We start from the raw sequence: 27,220 nt of genomic DNA on the forward strand, positions 1-27,220 counted from the left end.
GTTTAAATTAAACTGAACTGAATGATATTAAAGTGGTTCACACCATTTCTGCAACAGCTGGAAGTTTGTAATCCACAGCATGTTGTTGCAATGTTTACAGTGCTGATGCTATACTTCTGGGTTTCTTCCCACCGCAGCCTCGCTTTCATTTTTTAAAATGGCGGCCACGTGAAATAAGCATATTGGTAAACTTGAAACGGGAGTTAAGGTCCCATGCAGAAAGTTTCCAGAAGAAAGGCAAGCTTGCCAAGTAAGTAATAATAGGAGTCAATAATCTCATATGTAACTAAACATGTACTGAAAGTAGTTTATTGTTCAATTACATAGACTACATGATGATGTGGAACTAATCCTAACCCTAATATTGACAGTAAATCATGTAAGTTTTCATTTTTGCACAGGATATGCACCCAAACATATATAAACATATTCAGGCTGATGAAGTGAGTTTGTGAGTTTTTATTCAACATCTCAGAGAGGGAGTCCTGTAACACTGCGTTTAGATGCTACTGTAGGGTAGGCATGGCTGACATGACGTTTTGACATCATGTCGAGATAGTAAAGCACAGATATTTTGAAACACTACTCAACATATCGAAACACCCTGACATGACTAAAGTGATTCAAAGGATCTGCCATTTCACAAGCATTTCGAGACCTGGCAAAATTTACGTTTGACAGTTTTAATGGAAACAAAACCACTATCTCACATGGGCTAGTGCAGTGTTTCCCAATCCTGTTGGTTTAGGTTTAGGGTAGGTGTAGATTCTAATAAAACACAACCGGTTGCTGTGAGATTGGGTTTCGGGTAGGTGTAGACCTTAATAAAACACAACAGGTTACTGTGAGGCTGGGTAGAGGGTTGGGGTAAGTATAGATGTTAATAAAACACAACAGATTACTGTCCCTGCTGAAAAATCCAGCTTAAACCAGCCTAGGCTGGTTGGCTGGTTTTAGCTGGTCAACCAGGCTGGTTTTAGAGGGGTTTTGGCCACTTCCAGGCTGGTTTCCAGCCATTTCCAGCCTGGTTTTAGCTAGTCAGGCTGGAAAATGACCAGCTAAATCCAGCTAAAACCAGCTTGACCAGCCTAGCCAGGCTGGGAGCCCAGCCAAAACCAGCTATGTCCAGCTTAAACCAGGCTGGTCAAGCTGGTTTTAGCTGGATTTAGCTGGTCATTTTCCAGCCTGAATAGCTAAAACCAGGCTGGAAATGGCTGGAAACCAACCTGGAAGTGGCCAAAACCCCTCTAAAACCAGCCTGGTCGACCAGCTAAAACCAGCCAACCAGCCTAGGCTGGTTTAAGCTGGATTTTTTAGCAGGGGTGAGATTGGGTTTATGGTTGGGGTTGGTGTAGACACTAATAAAACATAATAGGTTGGACTTCGTGTCATGTACAGACAATAAATAAATAAAAAACTCCAGGTGGTTTGTACAGCCCATTTGAAGCTCAAGCTCACCTACTAGCAGTGTCAGCTGACTCTTCTCGACTTGACTGCAGTCTCTTAACTGTGCTTACAAATGGCAGACCTTATCAGCTGGTCAAAGTGTGGCTAGTGTGGGTCATCTCGAAGCTTAATGCCATCACGTTACCAGTGTCCAATGAAAAGACTTGTTGGCAAAGCGACACATAAGTCCTGGCCTAGATGCAACCACTCCTCAATCTGCAGGCTGCAGACAGAGGCTTTTCTGATTGTTGCTAGAAGGGATACAGCCGCAGCCAGAAGTAACAAGAATTATTAAAATTATTTCTTAAATTATTAATTTATTTTATTTACGCCTATCCCAACACCAAACTTTAACCTACCTTTAAATACCTGTACTTTAGTAACGCCTAACCCAACGTCAAACCTACCCCTCACAGTAATGTAAAAACAGTATTTACATTTGTACCATGTATTGTTCTGATGAATTCTCGCCGCAGATGTGTCCCATCTAGACTTTATCAGCCTTTCTGTAGTTTTGAGTTTTTCTTTTTCAGTTTTTGTTGTTTCTAAATGCCGAAATCCCACCGTGATTTTTAAAGTCGTCAGATCACAGTTGTTTTCTCATTGCATGACTAATTTTAAGTTTCCTCTAAATGTCAACACATTGGTAAGTAGCTTCTGCTTTGATTGGCAGCTGAGAGATGAGCTCCTCTATGTTTTCTTCAAGAAGTTCGGTCAGTAGTGTCTTCTGACAAGACAATTATACCATTTTCGCTATGGCAAGACTATCGCTACACCCATATAATGTCGTTGAACCTATTGTATACCTCAACAGTGATATACAATGGCCTTAACAGTATAATTGGAGGAGTTGACTTTACGTTGACCTGCAGTTGATCTGACGGCAGTCATCGAATGTATAATTATGACCTCAGTGTTGAACTGAAGCTCCTCAAGGGCCACATCACACCAAAACGAGACCTCGAAAGATTTGGTCGCACATTTCAGGACAAAATCCAGGTTGGGCGCTTCAGTGTTCAGTTGTACAGTTGTCATCCTTGGTAGCTGTAAATTACAGCTTGGGTAACATTTTGCTGTATTTTCACACACATTTAGAGATTCGTTTTGACAGTTAATATATAGACTCTCTTTAAATAGTGTACGGCATTACATTGAACATACTTCAACCTGAAATAAGTCAGAATTATTAGCCCCCCTGTTTTTTTTCCCCAATTTCGAAGATTTTTTTTAGCACATTTCTAATCATAATAGTTTTAATAACTCATTTCTAATAACTGATTTATTTTATCTTTGCCATGATGACAGTAAATAATATTTTATTAGATATTTTTCAAGACACTTCTTTACAGCTTAAAGTGATATTTAAAGGCTTAACTAGGTTAATTAAGTCAACTAGGCAGGTTAGGGTAATTAGGCAAGTCATTGTACAACAATGGTTTGTTCTGTAGACTATCAAAAAATATATAGCTTAAAGGGGCTAATAATTTTGACATTAAAATGGTGTTTAAAAAAATTAAAAACTGCCTTTACTCTAGCCGAAATAAAACAAATAGGACTTTCTGCAGAAGAAAAAAATATTATCAGACATACTGTGAACATTTCCTTGCTCTGGTAAACATCATTTGGGAAATATTTAAAATAATTCAAAGGGGGCTAATAATTCTGACTTCAACTGTATTATTTGCGTTACTTCTTATTCGAAAAAGGTGTGACTAAATGACTCGTAGAAGTGACTCATTATGTGCTTAAAATAAGAAGTGCAAATATATGTGTTAGGAAACGGACTTAAAATAGCTGGGCATAAGATGAGCAGTCCTGAATAGTAGGCTAAAATGAACCACGAACACAATAATACAGCGTCATTGGTGGAGATGGTTAAGAACAGGGTTCTGTTCTTCAAACCTCACTTTAACAAACAGTTTTGTTAATATGATTATTTCGTTCCCTGGGTTCTGTTTGTGTTTTTGCGGCCATCTCTTTCTGTTTCTCATCCTATAACTTCCTGTTCTGCTGTTTTTTTCTTGGGTTGCTGCTGATTGAATCTTGAACCTTTGAGGGGCCGATCACACTGAAAGCAGTTTATGCGTTGAGAGGTGCCTCTTTTGAATGGTTTACTAACGGCCACGAGTGTTTTGCGCGCTGCTTATGCGCCCTGCGCACCTCACGTTTTAACCGCCTGCTGCGCCTCGTGTTTTTGCCCTTGCGCTCTCAGTTGAAAAAAAGTCAACTCTGAGTGGAAAAATCGCGTTCCGTCACTCACGTCTTTTTTATTCTCCAGTCAAATGAAAGCAGAGGCGGGGTTTCCGTTAAGGTGCCTGCAGTGTTTGTGTTGTCAATGTAACGGAGTTGAAAAGATATTGTAATATAATTCATCAGAGTGAATGACATGAAATTAGGCATTATACATAAGATGGTGTTTGAGTGCCCCCTTGTGGTTGATAAATTGCAGGAGTATATTGTCCCTTTGCGCTTACCGTAGATTAGTGATGGTGAAATGAAGCTTTCTGAACCAGTGAAGCGCTCGACTCAATTGTATCGGAAAAAGGTTCGTTACTCGAAGCTTTCTAAATCAGAGCTCGATGAGGACCTCTTCTGGTGAAAGTGTGGGAAAGCACTGTGTTGCCATAACGTCAAATGTTCACAACTGACCAACTCATTCATGTAGTAATACAACAACAGCAATATAAACAAATTACTCAATTACTGAAGTTTTTACACAAGATATATTACATTACACAACTGATGACTGTGGTAAAATCCAAGGTATTCAAAAGTTTATCATAATACAATTAGTCCTGCGCCAAGCAGGGATCAAACCAGCGATTCCTGCATGGGAGGCGAGTGCTCTAGGAGGAGGCTATGTGAATGATACTTCAGGAACGTACTCACCAGATGGTCACTGTTAAACTATACTACGATATGCGGTGGTTTTCTTTAAAGATAGTTGTAAAAAAAATACGCTTATACACTTTAGTATGGTTCAAAACCTTTTTACTAAAAAATACTATTGTAGTTTAGTTTAATTACTGGTGTGTGGGACTGGTGCAGTGCTTTAAAACAGTACAAATGTGTGTAATCGACGCCTTATCTCTCGCTATACTATGAGGGTGTTTAAACCTTTGAATCAAAATTCAAAGCAGTCACGTGGGTATAGGCCAGGGGTCGGCAACCCAAAATGTTGAAAGAGCCATATTGGACCAAAAAAAACAAAAACAAATATGTCTGGAGCCGCAAAAAATTAAAAGCCTTATATAAGCCTTATAATGATGGCAACACATGCTGTATGTATTTATATTAGCTATATTAGCCTACTATAAAAATGACTTCGTTGTCTACAAATACATACTGAGCCTTCATGATTAAATGTTCATTTCCCTGCAGTGCATCCTGTAGAGAATGACGCGCCACGTGACTACTCTGTTGTACGATGCCGTCTCAAGTTTAACTTAATTACAGTATATTAATGAATTATGTTTAATGTTCAAGTTAAACTTCATTACAATATTAATGCATTATGTTTAATTATCAAGTTTAACTTCATTACAATATTAATGTATTATGTTTAATTATCAAGTTTAACTTCATTACAATATTAATGAATTATGTTTAATGTTCAAGTTTAACTTCATTACAATATTAATGAATTATGTTTAATGTTCAAGTTTAATTTCATTACAATATTATTGCATTATGTTTAATGTTCAAGTTTAATTTCATTACAATATTATTGCATTATGTTTAATGTTCAAGTTTAATTTCATTACAATATTATTGCATTATGTTTAATGTTTAAGTTTAATTTCATTACAATATTATTGCATTATGTTTAATGTTCAAGTTTAATTTCATTACAATATTATTGCATTATGTTTAATGTTCAAGTTTAATTTCATTACAATATTATTGCATTATGTTTAATGTTCAAGTTTAATTTCATTACAATATTATTGCATTATGTTTAATGTTCAAGTTTAATTTCATTACAATATTATTGCATTATGTTTAATGTTCAAGTTTAATTTCATTACAATATTATTGCATTATGTTTTGCTTTGATGAAATTAAAGAAATGCAATAAAGAAATCAGATTTTTTAATGTTTTTTATTTTTATTTTGAGGATTCAAAAAAACAACATCAAAATGAACGTGCACAACGTGCCCCTTATGGGCAACAAACAGTGCAATAAAACGCAGCCTGCCATTTCCATTTCAAGATCAGCTCGAGTCATTCCTGGGAATGTGCTCAACAAGGAAGGGTCAATCTCCAGGGGTGTGTGTCAAGGAATGACAGTCTCGTTTTTTCCTTTCGCAAGTCGCAAAATCTGCTCCCAAATGCAGTTTGCATATCAATGATCGCACCTTGTAAATAATCACCGTTGAGTGAGTGATCGGGATGGGCTTCTTTGAATTCTCTCAGGGAGGGAAATGAGAAAGCGTGCCCCGCTGTACATCTTTGGCAAAGACAGCTTGCGCTCCATGGCGCATCACACAGCCGCCGGTTTGTTTACAACAGCTACCTGCCTGGCATCCCGCCCTGCTGATAGAAACGTGTGTCGCAGGCTATGACGCAAATCTTCGTTGACAGAAATGTTGAAATTAAATATTCTACACACTTTTACAGCATTGGAAAACGTTAAGATTGTTTGTCCTCCTATAGAAACCGTATTAAAACAAAAAATTTATATTGAACGATTGAGAGGATTTGTGTTTTGCTAGCTGAAGCATTACATTGCAAATGCATTTTAGAGTTGTATACAATATCCCAACGAGAGAGTTTTTGTATTTTTCCCTTTTATAGAGAGAGCTGAATGTTAATCCTGCAATTTCCTACACTACACATCTTTGTTTTATCTCAGACGGAGAGAATAAATCTGATTGAGGGAAATGGTGGATGGCTTCTTTCATTGAGTCCAAGATCTGAGTTAATATGGGTGGGTGTGTTGCTGATGGGACACCCGTTACATCAAGACAGCAATGGAGACATTTGAAGATGGAGGAGAGACTTGTGGTTGCTGTTTTGGGCCCTAAGGAGCCGATCACACTGAACGCGCCCTTACGTTTCAAAGATGCAAGGCGCAGGCGAGGCAGTGACTCACAGCAAGAAGGTCGCTGGGTCGAACCTCGGCTCGGTTGGCGTCTCTGTGTGGAGTTTGCATGTTCTCCCTGCCTTCGCGTGGGTTTCCTCCGGGTGCTCGGTTTCCCCCACAGTCCAAAGACATACGGTACAGGTGAATTGGGTAGGCTAAATTGACCGTAGTGTATGAGTGTGGGTGTGAATGTAAGTGTGGATGTTTCCCAGAGATAGGTTGCGGCTGGAAAGGCATCCGCTGTGTAAAAACTTGCTGGATAAGTTGGCGGTTCATTCCGCTGTGGCAACTCCAGATTAATAAAGGGACTAAGCCGACAAGAAAATGAATGAAGGAATGAGATGCAAGGCGCACCACGCTGCCTTTTTGTTGACAAGTAAAAAAGAATCGTGGTGCGCTTTTTTTATGTCGCTAGGCAACAACTGAATCAGCTGGGTGTTGTTCGAGAGTGTTGCTGTTGATTTTATCATTTTAATAATTAATAATATTGTGATATTCATGATTTTGGAAGTCAAATATCTCTGGATAACCCAAAACAGCAACCACGAGTCCCTCCTCCATCTTTAAAAGTCGCCGTTGATGTCTTGACAACACAAATACTGGAGGCACCTCAAGGGAAACCTCGCCTCTGCTTTCCTTTGGTTGGAGAATAAAACAGACACGAGTGACGTAGCACACATTTTCTGCTCAGAGTTGACTTTTTTTTCAACAGAGCGCACGGCGCGCAAAGGCAAAAACGCAAGGCGCACAGGGCGCATAAGCAGCGTGCAAAACAATCGTGGCCGTCAGAACCAGATTAAGAACACATTGGGCCCTGGGGCTATAGCAAATCCAAGAGCCCATTTAACATATCACAGCTTCTGTCTCTACATGTACAGGTGTATCAATGATGAAGACTGTTTGAGTTTTATTTTGAGTTCCACTACGATCTTGGATAGCCTACCTTTGACTGGACGGTTCTTGCGGTAGTGCCGAGATAAGAGACTGTCCTGGGAAAATTGGGTCATCTGATCACCCTTATGGGTGACTAAAATAGGGCTATTCGATATTCTGATTGGGCTACAGCCACTCTGAGCCCCCAGTTTAGCACCGGCCTCGCTGTTTTTGACGGAGCATAACGCATGAGGCGTTTCCCGCGTCATATCGCAAATTAAATTCTTCAGCCAATCAAGGGCCCCCTTCTTCCATGGGCCCTGGGGCTTATAAGTTAATTGATATAACTTATAAGTTAATTGACCATATCAAATTGGCACCATAGTCAAGCTCTTAGTAAGCAGTATACCTCTCTATAGCCATTCCTGTATCTGTCATTAGCCATTATCAAGTGGGAGTGGGGGGGGGTTCCTCAAGATCTAACTCTCCTCCTGCCCTGCAAATTGGAGGGAGCCCTTCTAAGCTCAGGGCTCCCGGGACATTATGTGTATGTGTAAACTCTGGAAAGATGCTTCAGTCCCACCTAGCCCTTACGTTAATCCAGCCCTGGTGGACGTTAGTAAACCATTCAAAAAGGCACCCCTCAACACATAAATCGTGTACAGTGTGATCGACCCCTTAGTCTCCATTAGGGTCACAGCCATTAAAAGAGAGAGTTTCGACATTGTGATTGATGTAAAGTTGAATAGTTCCTGAAACTTCAAACAACGTTAGATAACATTAAAATATACACAATCTTATGCTTTAAAAACTTTGTACCTTTCAAAAGTGCAAAACTAGCCGTCTTCAGCTGTATATTGGGTATACAGACTTTTAAATTCAGTCCGCCAGCCTCAGGGCTTCCGGTTATTGTCATTCTATATGAAATCGCCGCGTTTAAGATCTGATTTCTTTAAAAAGCAGCCATCTTCACTGCATGGCTGAGATACGATATATAGTGGGTCTCAGGCCAAACAGGAAGCACTGCATTCAATTATATTTTTCCGTGCCATGTCTTTAAAATATGGACATTAATTTTACCCCAGTATTTTCAATGGAATTTCTTTGCTAGCCTGCCGCTAATGACGGCACCTGCGTTTCAACCGTCTTTCGTCTATTTTTTACACTTTAACAACCAAATGGATGCTTAAGTCTATGTAACTGAATATATTTGAAGTACATTACAACGTCGATGTTGTAAAAAAAAAAAACTTGTGAAATTAAAAATAGTCACATAAAGCTTTCACCAGAAGTTCATCGTAAGAGCTAACTTCTGTGAACTTAGTTAATGTTCGATTTTGTGACTATTTTTACAAACTGCTGTAAGACTGGGTTGGTTAAAGATATATCTAGTATAAATATGGGTAGTATGCATAGAATTTGGACGTGCTGCATCCGTCACGTTGCCATCATCACCTGACCTGACAACCTTGCATTATTTTTATTCATAATTCTTCTGCAGCCTGATGGGATAGTCAAGTGTCCAGAATCTCCCAGATCTTATTGTATGTGTCAGAGCTAACCTATACAATTTGGAATTATTTAGCATTTTATTGACTTTTTTTTACTATCAAAACGTTTGTGAGAGGTTCTTAATTTAAAGTTCATCTCAGGCGGCTGCGACTAATTCTTCTCCAGAAAGAAGAAGTGGTGAAGGTCTAAACAGAGCAGTTCTTGGATCCAAGAATAAACGATCCCTTCTGTATTTGGCAGACATGGTGTAATACTTTGTTGTAGGTCACTAGATTCATTGACAACATGCTAATTCATTGACAACATGCTAGAAACAAACTAATTCAAACTAGAAACATGCCAACAACATTCTAATTAATGTTAAAATGGTTCCAGCAACATATTTTGTTAAAATAATGCTAGCAAAATGCTATTTCATGCTAAAAACATGCTAAGTAATGCATGCTAATAACTTTGCGTTTTTTCAAACCACCATGTTTGCCTTCAAACTTTTAAGTAGTAGACCTACATTTGCAGCAAATTGCCACCCAGAGAGACAGGCAGCTACAAAGTCGCTGCTAGTGTGAATGAGGCATGACGCGGCGGCCCAGTGATTAGCACTGTTGCCTCACAGCAAGAATGTGACTGGTTCAAGTCCTTACTAGGCCAGTCGACGTTTCTGTGCAGAGTTTGCTTGTTCTCCCTGTGCTTACGTGGGTTTCCCCGGTTTCCTCCCCCTGCTGAAAAATCCAGCTTAAACCAGCCTAGGCTGGTTGGCTGGTTTTAGCAGGTTGGCTGGTTTCCAGCCATTTCCAGCCTGGTCTTAGCTGGTCAGGCTGGGAGATGACCAGCTAAAACCAGGTTGACCAGCCTACCAAGCTGGGAGTCCAGCCAAAACCAGCTGTATCCAGCTTAAACCAGGCTGGTTAAGCTGGTTTTAGCTGGATTTGGTTGGTCATTTTCCAGCCTGACCAACTAAGACCAGGCTGGAAATGGCTGGAAACCAGCCTGGAAATGGCCAAAACCCCTCTAAAACCATGCTGGTCGACCAGCTAAAACCAGCCAACCAGCCTAGGCTGGTTTAAGCTGGATTTTTCAGCAGGGCCCATAGTCCAAAAACACGTGATATAAGTTAATTAACCATACCAAATTGGCACCATAGTCAAGCTCTTAGTAAGCAGTATACCTCTCTATAGCCATTCCTGTATCTGTCTTAACCCATTATCTAGTGGGAGTGGGGGGGTGGGGGGGGTTCCTCAAGATCTACCTGAGCTTAAACTCTCCTCCTGCCCTGCAAATGGGAGGGAGACCTTCTAAGCTCAGGGCTCCCGGGACAGCATGTGTATGTGTAAACTCTGGAAAGATGCTTTAAAAACATTTCAGTAACCCTATGTGTCAAGACACGAATACAGTGAATGTAGAGTTGAAGATTAAAGCCTTTAGAGATGCAGCTAGACAAAAAACAGAAATGTAGCATTTAGCGCTAGTTCTACCAGGAACACTTTATATCACGACACTCATCACAATCAGTTCCAAACAATAGCCACGAGACACAAGGAATATGTAATGCCACGTCACTCATCACAATTAGTTTCAACCAATAGCCAAGAGACACAAGGAATAAATAACCTGTCCATTAACTTCATTCATTTGGTTGCAGGTACCGACGCAGTCGTTCATTCACTATACTCCCCACCACCACCAGGTTTTCCCTGTCCAGGGGTAGGCTACGCCTCTGCCTTCGTCCTCGGCTGTCATAGCTGGATCTAAAAGCATCCAATTCAAGCTTCGGAAGGTGCCTTTGCCAAAGAAAGTCTTGTCAAATGATACTTTTGTCAAAAAATACTCATTAATAAATGTAATTCGATAATTATCTCCCTGGTCTTTCTAGTAGAATCTGAGAGATCAGCCTGAACACAAATAATACCAGACCATGAACTGACTGAACATTCATTCATTTATTCATTTTCTTGTCGGCTTAGTCCCATTATTAATCTGGGGTCGCCACAGCGGAATGAACCGCCAACTTATCCAGCAAGTTTTTTTTGCAGCGGATGCCCTTCCAGCCGCAACCCATCACTGGGAAACTGACTGAACATTTCTTATAATAATAATACATTTTATTTTTATATGGCGCCTTTAAAAGTATTATCTGAAGGCACTTAACAGACCAACCCGGGCTCATTGTGAAAACGTAGCCCCGCGGACGTTTCTGCGGACTGCGATTTACGTCCCGGGAGGTACGTATTCGAACGGTTTTTGTTTTCGCGGATCCGCTAGAGGCCGCTGTGCGCGCTTTTTCGTGTCTCGGGCGGCTCTCGGGAGCGCGCGCCATTCGCGCCCGCGCCATGCTCGCGAGAAAAATCGCCGGATCGGCCGACTCAGCCGCCCTCCTCTTCTTCCTCCTCCTCCTTCCCTAAACCCGAGCGACGGTTCGCAAAAGCCGTCCAAAAAAAAAAAAAAAAAAGCAAAAGCCCTCGTCTTCAATTTCGACCGCGTTTTCGGATGCCGCCACGTTCTCGCCCTTATTTTTCGGATTCCCTTTTTTTGTTTTACCTGATTTCCGGAACCGCTGTTCCCCGGACTCGATCCCGGTCGTCGTCCCCGCGGCCGGCTCCTCCTCCGGGGCCTCCGCTCCGCCGACGCAAAGCTGTGAGCTAAGCGAACAAACTGGTTGAATAGGGAAAGCCCTCCACTCGGAGGCGAGCCGTCGGCCGGCGAGTGCGAAAAGGAGGGGCGGAGCGTCGCCACACCGCCCCGCAGCGTTCGCTCGAAAAAACTAAACGCGGCCTTACGTACCTCCGGCCACGTAAATCGTGGTCTCCAGAAACGTCCGCAGGGCTACGTTTCCAGAATGAGCTTGGGTTGTAACAGACATTTAAAATGGAAGCAGTAAAAGATTCATACAATGAAAATATGCAAAAAAACAATAATAAAAATACATAACTACATTAAAAACACATCAATAATATTAATAAAAACTGATCTAAAAATCAAATAAAAGCTACACTACAAAAGTAAGCTTTAAGTGAAAATTTTAAGATATTAGATATTATTATCCATTTTACCTATCAACCAAATGAAAAGCTCAGATGATTATTGTGGCGCTAGACCATTCAAGACCTTGTACGCAAGCATTTTAAAATCAATATATTATTTAAGATATTTTGCATATATTTGAGTAATTCTATTTGTTAACAGAATAAAGGCCCGTGCACACCGAGACGTTTTTTGCTCGCGTTTTCCGTCGATGTTTAACGGCTCACGACTAAAAACGGGCGTCAATGTGATCGTGCACACCAATGCGCAAAACGCCTCATGCTCGTTTTTTTGTTCTGAAGCGCTGTGTCAAAATCTTTTCCACCAATCAGATCGGCACTTTTGTTCACGTGCACGGAGCTGCTGCAGTTACAGTAAACAGCACTTGGAGGCGCTCAAGCGCAAAACTGTCAATGCGAGCGCACATTGAAGAAGATGCCCAGAGGCGATATGAACATGGAGCTGCTTATTGCTCTGCTGAACAATAATCATTTCTTCATCGCTAGAGTTGGAGCGGCTGCTTGAACCATCCATGCTTGTTCGAGTCACCAGTAACTTTTTTTTTATTTTATTATTTTTTTTATTGATCAAACAGGGGTGTACAGTTATACATAAACAGTATACAATGGAATTAACAACAAAAATTTATCGTGTACATTAAGTATTTTTTCCAGTAGTTGAGATGTCTTAATAGCTTTGGTATTACTTTGTATTCCAGTGAGGGAATCATAAAAAAGTTTTAGATCAGTGAAAAATAGTTTACAATTTGGTACAGTCAGCATACATTTTGTTTTGTGGATGTGATACTTTCCAAATAAAAGAAGAATTTTATTTTATGGTCTAGCGCCACAATATTCATAAAATAAGAATTTTAGTTATTTTGTCCATTTCTAGTAATCCAGAGTTGCAATCCGTAAAAAAAAAAAAAAAAAAAAAAAACATTTTCATGCTCAGTTATACAGATAAATTTATAAAACACTTCAAAAAGTAGTAAAGAAACTTGGGACCAAAACCGCTTTGTGTAACTGCAACTGAAAAATAAATGAAGAATTGTTTCCGGTTCCATTTTACAAAAACAACACAAGGGTGAGAAACCTTCCTTAAACTTACTTATAAAATCATTGCATGGATAATATCTATGTAATATTTTAAAATGTGTTTCTTTTACTTTATTAGGAATTATGTATTTTGTAATATCTGACCAGCTTTTTGGGGAAAAGAAGAATGAAGGGAATGTCAGGGTTCTGCCACTCTGGTCTTGTAAATTCTTGTTTTGGTGGCAGAGCTCGGACACTACCCATGTCTGGTCCTGTTTCTGTCTCTGTCTCCTGCTTGATGCGGCTGCGCGCGCGCTCTGCGTCCCTCAGACGCGTGCGCTCTTGTACTCGTGTGTGTGTTTTCGTCTGTCAGCAGCGTGGTGTTTCATTCCCAGTGTCTCAGTCTAGTTGGTTTCGGTTCTGGTCGGCGCTGGGATGAAGCATGCACGCTGTGTGTGTGAGCGCACGGTGAGTGTTTTCATCCATCGTGTGCTCGTGTCTTGCGTCTGTTGTCAAAGCACGTGGCTCTGTGTTTACATTGTGGTCACGTGCTTTTGTCTCATTGGCTGCATGTTCTTGTCTTGTTATGTGTGGCTTGTGTTGTGTCTCTGTGTCATGCGCTCTCCCGTCTATTGTCTTGTCCCACCCTCCTTGTTAACCCATTATTAGTTAATTGTGTTCACCTGTTTGTGTGTCAATTTACTTTTTGCTTTATAATCCCCCTCATGTTTTTTAGTCCTTTGCCAGTTCGTCGTCAAGAGTTTCCTGTCCTGTTGTGTCCAGCCCTGTCTTGTCCTGCCAGGCCAGTCAAGTTTGTTTGTTTGTTTGTTGTATTAGAGTTTTTCCCCCCTCGGGGTTGTTTGTTTTGCCTTTTTGTTTTTATTTTATTATAAATAAAGACCCATTATTGAGTCCTCGCTCCTTTTCCCCACCACAACCGTGACAGGGAACGCTTGTTTCCATTGAACCATTGCAATTGGAGGAACACTTTTATCTGCAGTTAGGATATTCCTGAAATAACTGTCATTACATTTTTTTATCCTTGATAGAAAGGCCCTTAATAGTAAGCTCTGGGTGAGAGCCACCAGATACATGGTTAAATATTTTTGCGTTTTTAATAAGGTGAAGTAATTGTGGGGAAATACAATGAACACATTTTTTGTATTCAATCAAAGTAATCTTCAAACCAAAATTATTAATAAATTCATTGTAATCATATAAGTCCCCTACACGATTTAATAAGTCTGTAACAAAAACTACTCCTTTTTTAACATAATCATTCCAAAATATGGACTTGTTTTTTAATTTAATTGTTCCAGATAATACATGAGTGGGGGGGAAAGTTATGCTTATAAATCAGTTTCCATGTATTCAAGGCTTGTTTATGAAAATTTGACATCTTAATAGGAATTTTAGAACACTTAAAGGTTCAGGACACCCCGGAGAACTTTTATTTTATATATTAACAGATGTGTGTGTGTGTTGAGCATCAGTTAAGACAATGTTAGCACCTTCCAGCTTTAATTGTGGGGAAAACTGGATAATTTTGAGCTTTTGTCAGCGGATTTCAGCTTCCGGGTTTAAAATGATTTTTGGGGCGGGATCAAAATCGGCGACGTAGCGCAGAACTGCAAGTGCAATGATGACGCGTCGGTTTCTCATTATTATTCATAGCGGAGTTTTTTTATCCTATGAGAAGAGCCGGCTGCTTAATTATTCATGAGACCTGCCAGACCTGCCAGTGTCAAGCCCGAGCTGAGAGACACGGAAACCACGGCACAGTATTTAGCTGTTCATGAAGGCTCGTATGTGTTTGTTTCCATGATCCACGGGGTTTGTTGCATGTTTTTCCCCGCAATCTTGTCAGGGCCGATCATACAGCAGAGCTGTGTGTGTGTGCTGCAAGCATTGTTGTCGGGAGAGCAGCACGAGAATTGGAGAATGGCGGACGCTGTCTTTTATCAGGAGTTCGTTCACATTCAGACACATCGCCGTGCTGCTGTGTTTGCCTAAATCCTCCAGATTACCAGCAGGGCTAATGGTTAAAATAGACGGGTCAGGAGACCTGCTGCACTGAATCTTCTGGATACGGGAATTGAGGGAGAAGTCCTCATTTATAGTGTTTACATGAACACAATTATCTTTATAATGATATAAATTATGGTTGTCTGTATATGAAATTACGAATAACAAGTGTAGCAGGGCATTAAATCACTGTTCATTTCTTTGCATTTTAACTTTGTGAACTATAAACTCATGCGTCTCCTCTTTGTATCTCATTTTGTGAGCTAAATGACAACAGCAGTTATTCGCTCCCCTTCTCCCCTGCTGGCCACGCCCACTCCTGCCCGATGCTCGCGGAGCTCCACGCCCATTAATCATGCATCTTTTGAAAAAATTCTGAAGTAGACTTTAACCGAAAGTGCGGGGTGTCATGGCCCTTTAAAATCACAAGTTAGTAAAAAGTGTAGGCCACCACATTTTTTAAAGATTTGGGGTAGAGAACCATAAGCAATTATTGTTATGAAGACAATTTTTGATCCAATTGATTTTAATGATATTGTTAATAGTTTCGAAATCTAAGTCACCAGTAACTTTAACAACAAACGTGTGAACTTCCTCTTCTTCCTTGTTATTCACCTTATTCTCCGCCGACGAGCGGGCGCTGCCATTTGAATCTTTTTGGCTTGAGACTTCCGGTCTCATTCATTTTTTGACGTTAAAAACTGCTCGTTACGCTGCTTGATATTGCAATTTGATATTTTCTTATTATATTATCCTACTTGGTCCGTATAGTCATGCAAACATTTGTTTGTAGAGCAAGTAATTTGACTGTTTTCTGCCGTTTATTATTCCTAGTCATTTCTCCCATTGGCGACTGAATCGGAAGTTCTAAGACAATCGCATATTAGAATAAGGTCAATAAGCGGGTGTCAGAAGCTTAAAGTTGTGTAGCGCCATCTAACGTCAAAAGAGTGGTTTTGCATAGTCTTCTGCTTGACGCCAGTGAAAAGCGCTTGGGTTTGAATACTGAAAAATGTCTCGTAAAACGCTGACGATAAACGTAAACAAAAAGTGTAGGAGCTTTTAGGTTAACTAAAAAAAGTTTAGTTTGTTATTAAAAATGTCTCTTAATCATTCGTTAATACGTGTTACTTACTTATTCCTGGCCTCTTCTACCTAATATATGTTAATTGTGTTGTTAAAGCTAAAAAGATGGACAATGTTCGACTCCAATATTACATGGAGATTTTTTCCCAACCATTCTGTAATCAATCATCTTCCTTCTGTCTTTTTTCTGACGTAAGCCTACAGAAACCAAAAATAGAAATAGATGTTACAGGCAGAAAAGGATAATAGCTGCAATATAGTTAATTTTGCACAGTTCCAGCAAATATTGGATTGGGCATTATCGCGCCTTTCAAGACAATCAAGGCCACCGTGCATCAACAAATGTGGTTTATGATTATTTTGCATTTCTCCTGCAATCTCTTCCTTTTTTTGGAGGGTTTATTAATAAAGAATGTGATTGCGGTGCATTTACCTCACTTGAACACACTTAGTAGACTTAGCAAAGGTTGTTTTGGTGGATCATAATACACAAAGTCCTGAAAATGAATTATTTATAATTAATAACAATGTGTGATAATGAAATAAAACAGATAAAAAGCATTTTAACAATATTTACAATAAGCACGCAGGCCCCCAGAAGAGTAGCTTTCATCTTGTCTTCCAGGTTGACTGGAAATTGCAGAACAAAATCAGCATTCACATTTACGCAACTGCAGGAGAAAGGTTTCACGATCTTGCCAAACGCTGAACCGCTCAGAGACACCAGCTGTGTGTAAAAAAAAAAAAAAAGGTGAATACAACACACTCGCAAACTAAACATTGCAGCAAATGCAAGGGCGTAGGTTTGCGCTTGACATTGGTGGGGACTGGGGACGAGTCACCCCCGCCAAGAATGAATATTGTTTATATATATATATATATATATATATATATATATATATATATATATATATATATATATATATATATATATTTCATATATTGCTATTTATTATTTAACTGCTATTAAAATGTATTATTAAGTAATCCTCTCTTACAATTTATTAAGCTAAATTAAATAGTCATGCGTGTAGCTGTCATGTTCACCAGCGAACAACCACCAGATGTCGCTGGTAAACACTCACTCATGAAACTACACATCTGCCTTCTTCTGAACTACATATGCATACATGCACTTCTCCTAGACACTCACGCCTGCTCACTCATCCAGCTTGATTACATTTGCACACCTGAGGACTTTCAGAGACTGATTAACACACACTATTTAAGCCACACATTCACCCCTTCAGTTTGCCGAGTCTTGTTTATCTGTAAGGTGACATTACAACGCGTTATCCTGGTCTTGTTTTCCCGTGTTTTGTTCTTAGCCCTGTTTATCCTTGTCATCCTGTTTAGCCGCCTGCCTTACGACCTATTGCCTGTTTACTGACTACGATTCTGGATTGTCTACATATATCTGTTTGCTCCCGTATTGACCACTGCTTGCCTGACTGTGAATAAAACCTGCATATTGGATCCTACCTTCTGTTGTTGGTGTCACTCCCCGGCGTTACAGTAGCCAAGGGGGGTCAGGTGGTTTGAAAGACCAAAAGTTGGATTATTATTATTATTATGTTTGAATTTATCTTATTATTCAAATGGCCAAATTTTCACTGAGGAAGGTTGAATGCGCCGGCCAGTTGGTTATTTGCCTATAGACTTCAGTTTTTAATTTAAATCAAGTTTTAACAGATTTTCCAAAGAAAATTATGATTAAAAAAAATTGTATTTTAAAAATAAGTATATTTACATATTTGAAGAGTTTAGATGCAAAAACCTCTGAATGCCATTTAATATTTTCTTCTAAAATGAGCATTTTTCTTCAACTCCTGTATGTGGACTCAGTGGTTTTACTTTTATAGTGACAAATACGTTATTTTCATTGCCTTTAAAGTGAAATAACTGAACATAAATATACAAGAGAAAAACGCTAATTTTACATGGCATTTAGAGGTTTTGGCATCTGTACTGTACTTCATTTCGTTATTCTAAGAATGTAAAGTCCTAATTTCTACTTTAAAGTATTTTTATTATTTATAAAACTGTAATAAAACTTACAGTTTAAATGTGTAAATAAAGCAATTTGACAAAATGGTAGGAAATAGTTTTGGTACATTAAAAAGTGTAGTTATTATAACTATCCAACAAGATTATCCAGCAAAAATTAGTTCTTAATATGTCACTAAAATGTCATATTTATAACTCAATTAAACAGAAAATCAGGTAAATAACTGCAAAAAGGTTCAGTTTTTCAGAAAACATATAACCCTTTTCAATAAGCTGGCTACAGGCCTGAAAGTGTCATGTTAAAATAATGTTTATTAACTGATAAAGAGAGCGTTTAATAAAGACTTTCGTTTATTTTTCGTACAAATTAAACATGTCTCATAGTATTATTTAAAGATGGAGCACAGGCTGTGGTTTTTCTGACAAATTGTTTCAACCAAAATTGGAGATGTTATAGGAGAACTGGCAGGGTCATATACGTTTACATGTAGGTGTTTATTCTGCAGTTAGTTTTCAGGGAATATTGTTTACAGACTAGTCTGCTTTAACGTTAGACTGAACGTAACACTAGCATAACGGCATTATAATGATGAACTCATTCAGTAGCGAACTTGAGTTTATGTGACACACTTTTCGTTGGAAAGAGGTCTTTATGTCCACCTCTTCTTGCTACCTCCATCCTTACTTGTGCGAGGCACACACCTTAAACATAGGGAAATTCCCCCCGGGCATGGCGCGCAGTTGTTTTGCCGCTCTTTGTATCTGAAACTATGATTTGAAAGCAGCCACTCACATGACAGCAGGGAAAGGCACAGCCAATCACAATGTTCACATGTGTTTGAGGGCGGTGCGACTCGAGGAGAGAGTGTGATTTAACCCTTTCCATATGTATACGTTTATACTGACAGCGCAATGTTTTCAAGTGAATTAAATTATTGGTGGGGACATTTCAGTAGTTTGTGGATATTGGTAGGGACACAACCGCCCTAAATCTATGCCCCTGAGCAAATGACATACTAGCTAGTACTCATCATATAGTCTTGTAGTAATTGTGGCTGTGTGTAAATCATGCAAATGTGGATTCTTGTTAACTCGGATGCTTTCGTTAACATTTAACTAGGAATTAGGATTAAAGAAGCTTCAAATAACTTCAATCATATACATTTTGCTCCTTCAAATCACCAGATAGTAGAAGATAATATAAATGCTTTGGAAAGTCTAATTCACAGTGTCCTACAGGTGGTTTATCAAACCCACTTACCTTTGTGGAGCACACTCAGAATTGCACAATATTTTCTAAGAAACATGGGGTGCTTACAGTTTCAAAAGCTGCACCTATTTATATTTACTCATTTAGCAGATGATTATATCCAAAGTGACTTACTAAGTAAGGATTAAAACATTTCGAGTTAGAGGTCTGCGTAGGACTCATTTTTTAGTCTCGCTCCCGCAAGGTTTTATTCCACACCCAACTGCTTCCACCGTGTATTCAGGCTTTGTTCACCTGCTGCCTGCTTAGAATAATTTTCCCGCTAAATTTAGATCTGGTTTTCAAAATCTCACGTTTAAATTAGGTAATATCAAAAGAGAGAGAGAGAGAGATAACAGATAAAACTGTAGGCTGTGCAAGGATTGTAGGTTAAATGTTAAGTTCAAGTTTATTTATTTATAGAGCACATTTAAAAACAGTCACAAGACTGACCAAAGTGCTGTACTTATGACAAAGCAAAAATAAAAAATAAGTAAAATAAAAGCATAGAAATAAGACAAGAGAAACGTCAGGAAAAATGTAAAAATGTAGCAGAAAGGACTATTAAAATAATATTAAAAAGCCAAGCTAAAAAGGAACACTTTTAAGAAGTGATTCTTAGTATTTTTTCTAAAATCTTAGAGCAGAATGGGAAGACTTATTCACAATAGAAGGGTCCATTGAAGGCTTTTTGAGAAGCGGAGTGACAGTGGCCATTTTAAGTTCACTGGGAAAAGAGCCAGTAGAGAGGCACTTAATAAAGAGGTTGCCAAGCCTGGGCCGACAATATCAATGATTTGTTTTAGAAATTTGGGGTGGATGATATCATTGGAACAGAAGGAAAGTTTAGTATTAGTGTAACCCCACCCGTCCTACGCCACCCAACCCTCTCTGAGCTGGTATAGAACTGGCGACCTTCCACATGGGAGTCGATTGCTCTAACAAGGAGGCTTAAGACCATGGCCTCTAGCATCTGTCGCTAGAGCACCTTTAGAGGTCAGAGGAGTGAGGTTTACCTGCACAGCAACTACTAGCTGGCCTCCATTACACTCACCCCCCTAAACCTCACTCCCATCCGGGTCACGGCACTAATGTAACCCTGCTGGTCCTACGCCACCCAACCCGCTCCAAGCTGGTATAGAACCGGCGACCTTCCACATGGGAGTCGGTTGCTCTAACAAGGAGGCTTAAGACCATTGCCTCTAGCGTTTGTCGCTAGAGCACCTTTAGAGGTCAGAGGAGTGAGGATTACCTGCACAGCACCTACTAGCTGACCTCCGTTGCATAGCAATTACATTTTTCAGTAATTGTAGAGAAATGGGATCAAAAGCATCTCAGTAGACACGATGCAAAGTGGGAAGAGGAGGATCAATGGGAGCAGAGCAGGAGTTTTGGCCTTAAAATGGAGATTTTGTCAGTGTTTCAGAAAGCTTTCACATAGAGCATTTGAAGCAACGGGCATTGATTGAACAGCTGGATTTACAACAGAGGGTAAATGTCAGTTTTGTTTACCCCTTTTATGATAAGACATGAGTGCCACCTTAAACCTGAGGTTTCAGTCGTGTGACAGCTAAAGAGCTCTGGGCAAACCTCTATTTCAAGTCTATTTCAGAGTTGCAGTATATAAATGCTTTAAGTCTAAGTTAAGATCTACGATAAATGTTGCAGAAAATCGCACTAGATTTACATTTCAGTTTTATTCTGACTGTTTAGGGATGAAAGAAGATTGACATTGAACCATTGACATTAAAAAACCAAAGAGAAACCAGTGTGGTGTCAAATTTGTCCACCACTGTGGCGAGCAAACTTCCCCAGACATAGAGCACAACCTGAAACCACCCGCAGCCAATGTGGGTCAAAATGACTCAAAAAGTGTAAAATCAATGTTAATGTTTAGCATCCAAAAAGAGAGGCTATAGACAGGGTCTTAAATTAACAAACGCCAAACTGTGTGAATAAAATCAGCATTAACCAGTACAGTAACATGAAAATCATCAGTTAGCAGATTACAAAACAGTGTGCTAGCATGCTTTTTGCGTGTCCAGTTTTTGGCTTGTCTTGATAGTCGTTCAGTCTAACATTATCTTAAAGTGTGACATGGGGATCATGTCTGTACACCAAGAAAATTACCTCAAACTCCTGATCCACGCAGAAGCTAAGAGGGACACATGGTCCTACGATCTTAAATTCAGGTTCACGTTGATTATTCTCAACTGTGAATTTAGGTTGACAAACATGCCAGTTTTGTCGAACATGTCCGACGGGAACACCCGGTGGAGATTGAACCTCCACCTAAAATAAACATACAACATCTAAGTTATATACAGTAAAACCAGCATGATCTCACAAGAAACGTAACTATTTTACGTTTCGTAAGTTTAGTGGCTATAATTCGTACAAATTCTTAAGATGTGCAAAAGTGTACGATTTTAAAAAGGAGGCCCAGCCCGAACCCCAGCCCTTAACGCAACCCTCGTTGCAAAGTGAAAAAATCATATTAAATTGTACGAATTAGCCACTAAATCAAAAAGTTACACATTGTCGTGAGATAGCATTGAGTATAATATAATCAAGTTACTCAAGATGAATATGATGTTGTACATACCTCGTGGCCACTGCAGGACCAGCATATAAACGGATGCTCAAGTCTGATGACCTCTTTATTTGAGTCATTAACAATATTCATGGTAAAGGACCGTCCTGTGTGGATATTCCGGCTACAGTAATCGCTGTCCTCAAGAATACTAAAAACATGGTTCCCGATGTCATCCTTCACCGTATATCTGATGTCCAAGTTTTTTCCACAGCACACTTAATAACGAAAGGGCGGGAGATTAGCGTTTTGATTTTGTAGAATTTATTAATTACGTATTGTGATACAAACCTTCATCAATACATTCATCCATATTTCTTTCTTTGTAGATAAAAAATTGATCAATCTAAAAAAAAGAAGTGGAAAAAACAAGAACATCAGGTTTCTTGCTGTGAAAAATCACTGTTATTTGTCAGATAAATTACAAAGCTTGATTCTTATTTTTCCACAAGAAGCATGTGTGAATGAAGTTCGGGATTTCAGGAGCACGTTAATAAAACTTTAGAGGTAACTACCTACATGGTACCTACCTACAAGGATTTTAAATGGAGTTAACTTGTTAGCAAAGGTTCGGCAGCGGAACCACGCCTCATTTGTCTCCTTAACCAATCACCTACTCCCAAAAAACTTATTTAAGACAGACCAGCCCTCTAGCATGGTTCTTCTCGTTCTCTCGAACCCACCCTGCCTCGCTGCAGAGCCATTTGAGGAGAGGTGAGCTCCAGAGAGGGGGAGCATGAGCTGTCGCTCCTCCTCCTGTAAGCTGTTTTAATGCGTACACCAACCCCACCCCTAACCCTACCCCCAGTGACATCACTCGTACAAGAAGTGCAAAAAAGGTGGAGCTCAAGCTTAAGCTCCCCCTCTCTGGAGCTCACCTCTCCTCAGATGGCTCTGCAGCGAGCACCACTTGTCTATTTCCTTGCTTCCCATTAACATACCAATTACACTCTCTTCCCTCCCATGTTGAATCAGGGGGTCCAATGACTCTACCAAGATATAACAGAGACAGTACCCCCACTCTAAGCATCATCGTTGGACACCTGATCAACCTACCTACCTGTTCACACTTTGTCCTCTTACTTCCCTTCCCCATCATCCCACCGTTCCCTTACCGTGCCTTTCATCCCTACAATAAAGTCTAGCTCAAAGTGTGGCGTGGTCCATGCTGGTGAAGCTAGGGATGAAGTACACCCAGGAGGTTGGTATCGTTTATCGGCAGCCGATGTGAAGTAGAGCCCTCTTGTATAAGACTTTATTCTGTGAAAACAACAGTCCTGGATGTGCTTTATCCCACAAAACATTGTTCCCAGCTGTAAAAGTTTTGAAAAATTCTTTAATTAAATGCAAAGCTGACAGAAACGAAATCAGCTAATGGAGTATACACTAACTTTCGCATTATTCAGTCACAAGATGGCGTCAAACATTCAAATGCAACTGCGTGAAAGATGAACAGACAAATATGAATGTGGATGTAAGTAAAAGGATGTGAACGTATTCGCTGATGATGTAACAGAAAGGTCGCTGGACTACGGAATTGAGGATCCACAATTTATTAAACAGAGAAAGGTCAGGCAGGCAGCGGTCAAACGGGTGCAAACAGCATTATAGGAGTAATCCAGAAGCATAGTCAGCAAAGCAGGTGAATGGTCAGGACAGGTAGCGAAAAGCAAAGGCAAAGGGTCAAAACACGGCTAGGCAAGGCAAGACAAGAAAACGATTTGTGGAGTTACAATAGCAAGACTCAGCACCATGTGTGTGTTTTTGTGTATGTGTGAGAGGTGAAAATAAAGTCCAGATAATCAGTAGATGATGAGTTATCAGCTGTTTATGTAATCGGGGGAATCAGGAACTGGTGTGTCTGAGGTGCATGATGGTACTTGGAGTCCAGACGGTCAAAAAGGTTCAAAGTTCTCAGATGAGTCTGTGTTATTTAGTGGTTGTTATCTGGGAATAACATACCTTGGACTTTTCAGAATCAAGTAGTCCAGTCAGTTGTGCAATCAGTAAGACATAAATTACATCCAGTCGATGTTATCACATAATAAAGCCCAACATGTGCAGCTGTATATGTGATCCAAAGTTAAAGAAACAACCCAGGCTCATTCTGAAAACATAGTCCTATGGATGTTTCTGGAGACCGCAAAATAAGTCCCGGGAGACACGTATTTTTGCAGTTTTTGTTTTTCGCAAATCTATGAGGGGCCACTGTGTGCACATTTTCATATCTCAAATGTATCTCGCGAGTCCCGCTATTCTTTTGTAAACCCACCAGAGACTGCTATCGACTGACTGTCTGTCCACCTTGCCTAAGCCCAACCAATTTTATCGGTTGACCCGCCCACCCACTTACTTCATTAAACCCAACCAACAATTTACAAAAGCTCTCTAGAAAAAGAGAAGCCCTTGTCTGATTTTCACCACGTTTTCAGATTTTACCACATTTTCACCGTTATTCACTTGTTCATTTAATTTTTTTGATTCTGTTTTAATCTTACCTGATTTCTGGAATCACTCTTCTCGGGACTCGAACCCTGTCGTCGTTGTGGTCAACCCCTCTCTGTGTCTCAAGTCTACCTTGACGTACATGACGAGCTAACGAGACAAACTGGTTGCGGCGGGAAAGCCCTCCACACGAAGGTAAGCGGTCAGCTGATGAGCACAAAAAGGATTGACGTCATACCGCCCTGTAGCATTCGTTTAAAAAAATGCAATGCAGCCATTCATACCTCTGGTTATATAATTCGAAGTCTCCAGAAACGTCCATGGGACTACGTTTTCAGAATGTGCCTGTGTTGTAAAGAAGGCAACTAAGCCTGAGTGGCACACCATTAAAGCTCAGCTTGGTCTCTATTTCAGAGGTTGCCATCGCGGAATAAACCGGCAACTATTCTGTCATATGTCAATGATATGTAGATCAATTCACAGTAAACCCTGGCTTCTTGAAGTTATTCTTTTCGTTCAAAATGTATGTATTGAGTCTTATCTGACCATGGTCAAGGTCTCCAGCTCAGAAAAGCGGTATGGATCTGGGCCAGGCATCATCGTGGTGAACTCTAATGGAGCAGAAACAGATCACAGTTTATATGGGAACCACACGCTGAAATAGTGTTTAAAGTAGTGTTAAAGTTTGTAAGTTAATTGAGCTTTCACATTAGCATGTTTGGGTTGTACCCTGATTTTTTTTTGACAGAGATCAGTTGCAGTTTTCTCTTAAGATCAGGTTTACACTCTTGAATCGTCCCCGAGTTCATCTAAAAACAGCTGTCTGGGGTCAAATGCGGGTGTAGGCATGGGCAATATGGGAAATCAATGTACCATTTAGGCACCAAGTATTGTATTGGAATCAAAATAGCATTGAACCATCACTATCTCACAGCTAATTTGTAAATTTTTGATGAGCTAATTCATATAAATTTGTACAATTTGGTAGGATTTGATCATCCCCCAATAACGATTGTGTTTAGGGGAAAAGTTTGGTTCCTTACCTCAATCTTACATTTTCGTACGACTGCATGAATTTGTACGAATTAGCCACTACACTGACAAAACAAAGTAGTTAGTTTCCTTGGGAGATCAGGCTGTTTAAAGCAGTACCCAGCACTAATTATTACACATTTTCAGGAAATTGTTAATAACACACAATTAAAGGTTGGGAAACATTGCATTATGTTGTCTTGACTCTTTAAGTACACCATTAAAAAAACATCTGTAAATTTATGGATTATTTCTGGCAGCTGGGGTGCCAAAAATAAGTGAAATAATGGCCGTTGAATTACAAAAATATACCGTAAAATATCAGATATTAAATTATAGAGATTTCCTTACATTTAAATTTCTATCATTTAATATTCGTTATTTTACTATATATTTTTGTAAATTAACGGTTGTTATTTTACACTTTTTTTCTGGCCTTCCAGCTGCCGAAAAGAAACCTTAAAATTACAGATTTTTTTTTTTTACAGTGTATACTAAAGTGCGCTATTCTTTTCTTTTTTACAAGACTTGGCTAAATTTGCTGTAGTCAAAAACAAAACAATCAGAGAGAAACAAACTCACCTGACAATTCCATGTTTGATTTTACCTGGGAAGAGAGAATTAATTAATTATTTGTTTTCACTTAGTTTCAGAATTTACTCATTGCAAATTGATGGTCAAACTGCACATTCAAACATGAAATGATATTTTAAATAAAATTATTTTTTGTGTAGTGAAAGATACTTACCAGTGAGATGTAAATCGTCAGTTTGGCAGTGACACTTGTTCTCATGTAAAAAAACGACAACAAAAAAAGCAGCCTGCTTGACGTTTGTGGTTGAACAGGGCTTTTGACCCACTTTCAAGTTTACGTACGTCTGATTTTTACAGCTTGAAATGTTCCATTAACTTTTTATTGCTGACTGAAAGAGGTCACCTAATTTATGTTCCCCCAGTAAACTGCACAAAAACAACACAACAAACTACTGTATGCACGAAAAAAGTTACATTTCAGCCAGATTAAAATAAGTGACATGAGAATTCGGTTCAAAATTACATCAAAATGTGAATGTCCGGGCTAACTAACACAAAATAACAAGAGTCATACTGTGACTGTACTTATGCAACTCCAGTTTGATGTGAGAGATCTTCTGTGGCAGGGGAAGGTGAGGAATATGAATGCTATCAAACTGGGTTGTAAATGCCTTTTCCTTCGGCTTAAGGCTGATTTATACTTCTGCATCAAGCGCATGCGTATGCTACGGCGCAGCCTACATGTCGATGCATAGCCCTACACTGTGGCCGTCGGCGTTGCTGACGTGCACCTCTTTAAAAAATGTAACTACACGTCGCAACGCCGCGTAGCGCAAGCTCTGTATTTGGTCGGCTTGGTAGCGCTGACGAGTCTGTGCGGGACCGTGAGCCAGATGGAGCGATTGTTTCCAAGTGTGGAGTCCCGTGAAGGAGCTCTGGATGGACAGTTTTGTTTTGTGTTTACCTCATAAAGTTGTTGCACGTCCGCCGGTTCCTGCCTCAAAAGGAGCGAGTTTGAGCCACTTCAGGAAGCGTTCAGAGTATATTCAGGAGGCGATCAGAAAAAACAAAACAGCAGCGAAGAAACTCGACACAGAGGAACATTTACACCTCACTTCCAACTAGCATTTTGGAAGTGTTAATGCAGACCAACAGAGACAGCGCGCAGAAGTATAAATGCACAGCTACGCTCGTTGCATGCGCCGTGGGTTATGGCGGTCACTTGACGCAGAAGTATAAACCAGGCTTTAGTCCTGTATTTATCAGGGGTCGCCAC

At 39.8% G+C, this 27,220-nt stretch overlaps 2 protein-coding genes across 5 annotated transcripts in view; one reads left to right on the plus strand and one right to left on the minus strand.

Moving 5' to 3' along the window:
- The window catches only part of zgc:152938, a 422,541-nt gene that overhangs the window by 90,574 nt on the left and 304,747 nt on the right, over positions 1-27,220 (plus strand). The window lies entirely within an intron of this gene.
- Positions 1,998-26,203, minus strand: si:ch73-170d6.4. 4 transcript variants are annotated; one of them, XR_015484238.2, is made up of 10 exons: positions 26,159-26,203; positions 25,993-26,017; positions 24,925-24,989; positions 22,225-22,279; positions 21,946-22,151; positions 21,471-21,632; positions 16,662-16,811; positions 16,518-16,581; positions 15,413-16,282; positions 1,998-14,393 (listed from the first exon to the last, which is right to left on the minus strand). XR_015484238.2 is itself a non-coding variant. In XM_088650755.1 (9 exons), exons 1-8 carry the CDS (start codon positions 26,201-26,203, stop codon positions 16,519-16,521), a joined length of 771 nt encoding a protein of 256 aa, XP_088506881.1. In that variant the 3' UTR covers positions 1,998-16,282; position 16,518. The 4 variants fall into 4 exon arrangements, 3 of the variants coding, with proteins under 3 accessions (XP_088506881.1, XP_088506882.1, XP_087106701.1); XM_088650755.1 differs by having other exon boundaries at positions 1,998-16,282; XM_088650756.1 differs by lacking the exons at positions 25,993-26,017; positions 26,159-26,203 and adding an exon at positions 25,108-25,201 and having other exon boundaries at positions 1,998-16,282.

The sequence above is a fragment of the Danio rerio genome, chromosome 4 (genome assembly GCF_052040795.2).
Source record: "Danio rerio strain M-AB ecotype USA chromosome 4, GRCz13ab, whole genome shotgun sequence".
NCBI classification, from domain to species: Eukaryota; Metazoa; Chordata; class Actinopteri; order Cypriniformes; family Danionidae; genus Danio; species Danio rerio.

Excerpts from the sequence above, each read along its gene's own strand:
- si:ch73-170d6.4 (XM_087250575.2), bottom strand. The coding sequence starts at position 26,203 with ATGAGAACAAGTGTCACTGCCAAACTGACGATTTACATCTCACTG. Across the intron at positions 24,990-25,992 it reads ATCAAACATGGAATTGTCAG|AGTTCACCACGATGATGCCT; the intron begins GTGAGTTTGTTT and ends CTGCTCCATTAG. Across the intron at positions 22,280-24,924 it reads AGCTGGAGACCTTGACCATG|ATTGATCAATTTTTTATCTA; the intron begins GTCAGATAAGAC and ends TCTTTTTTTTAG.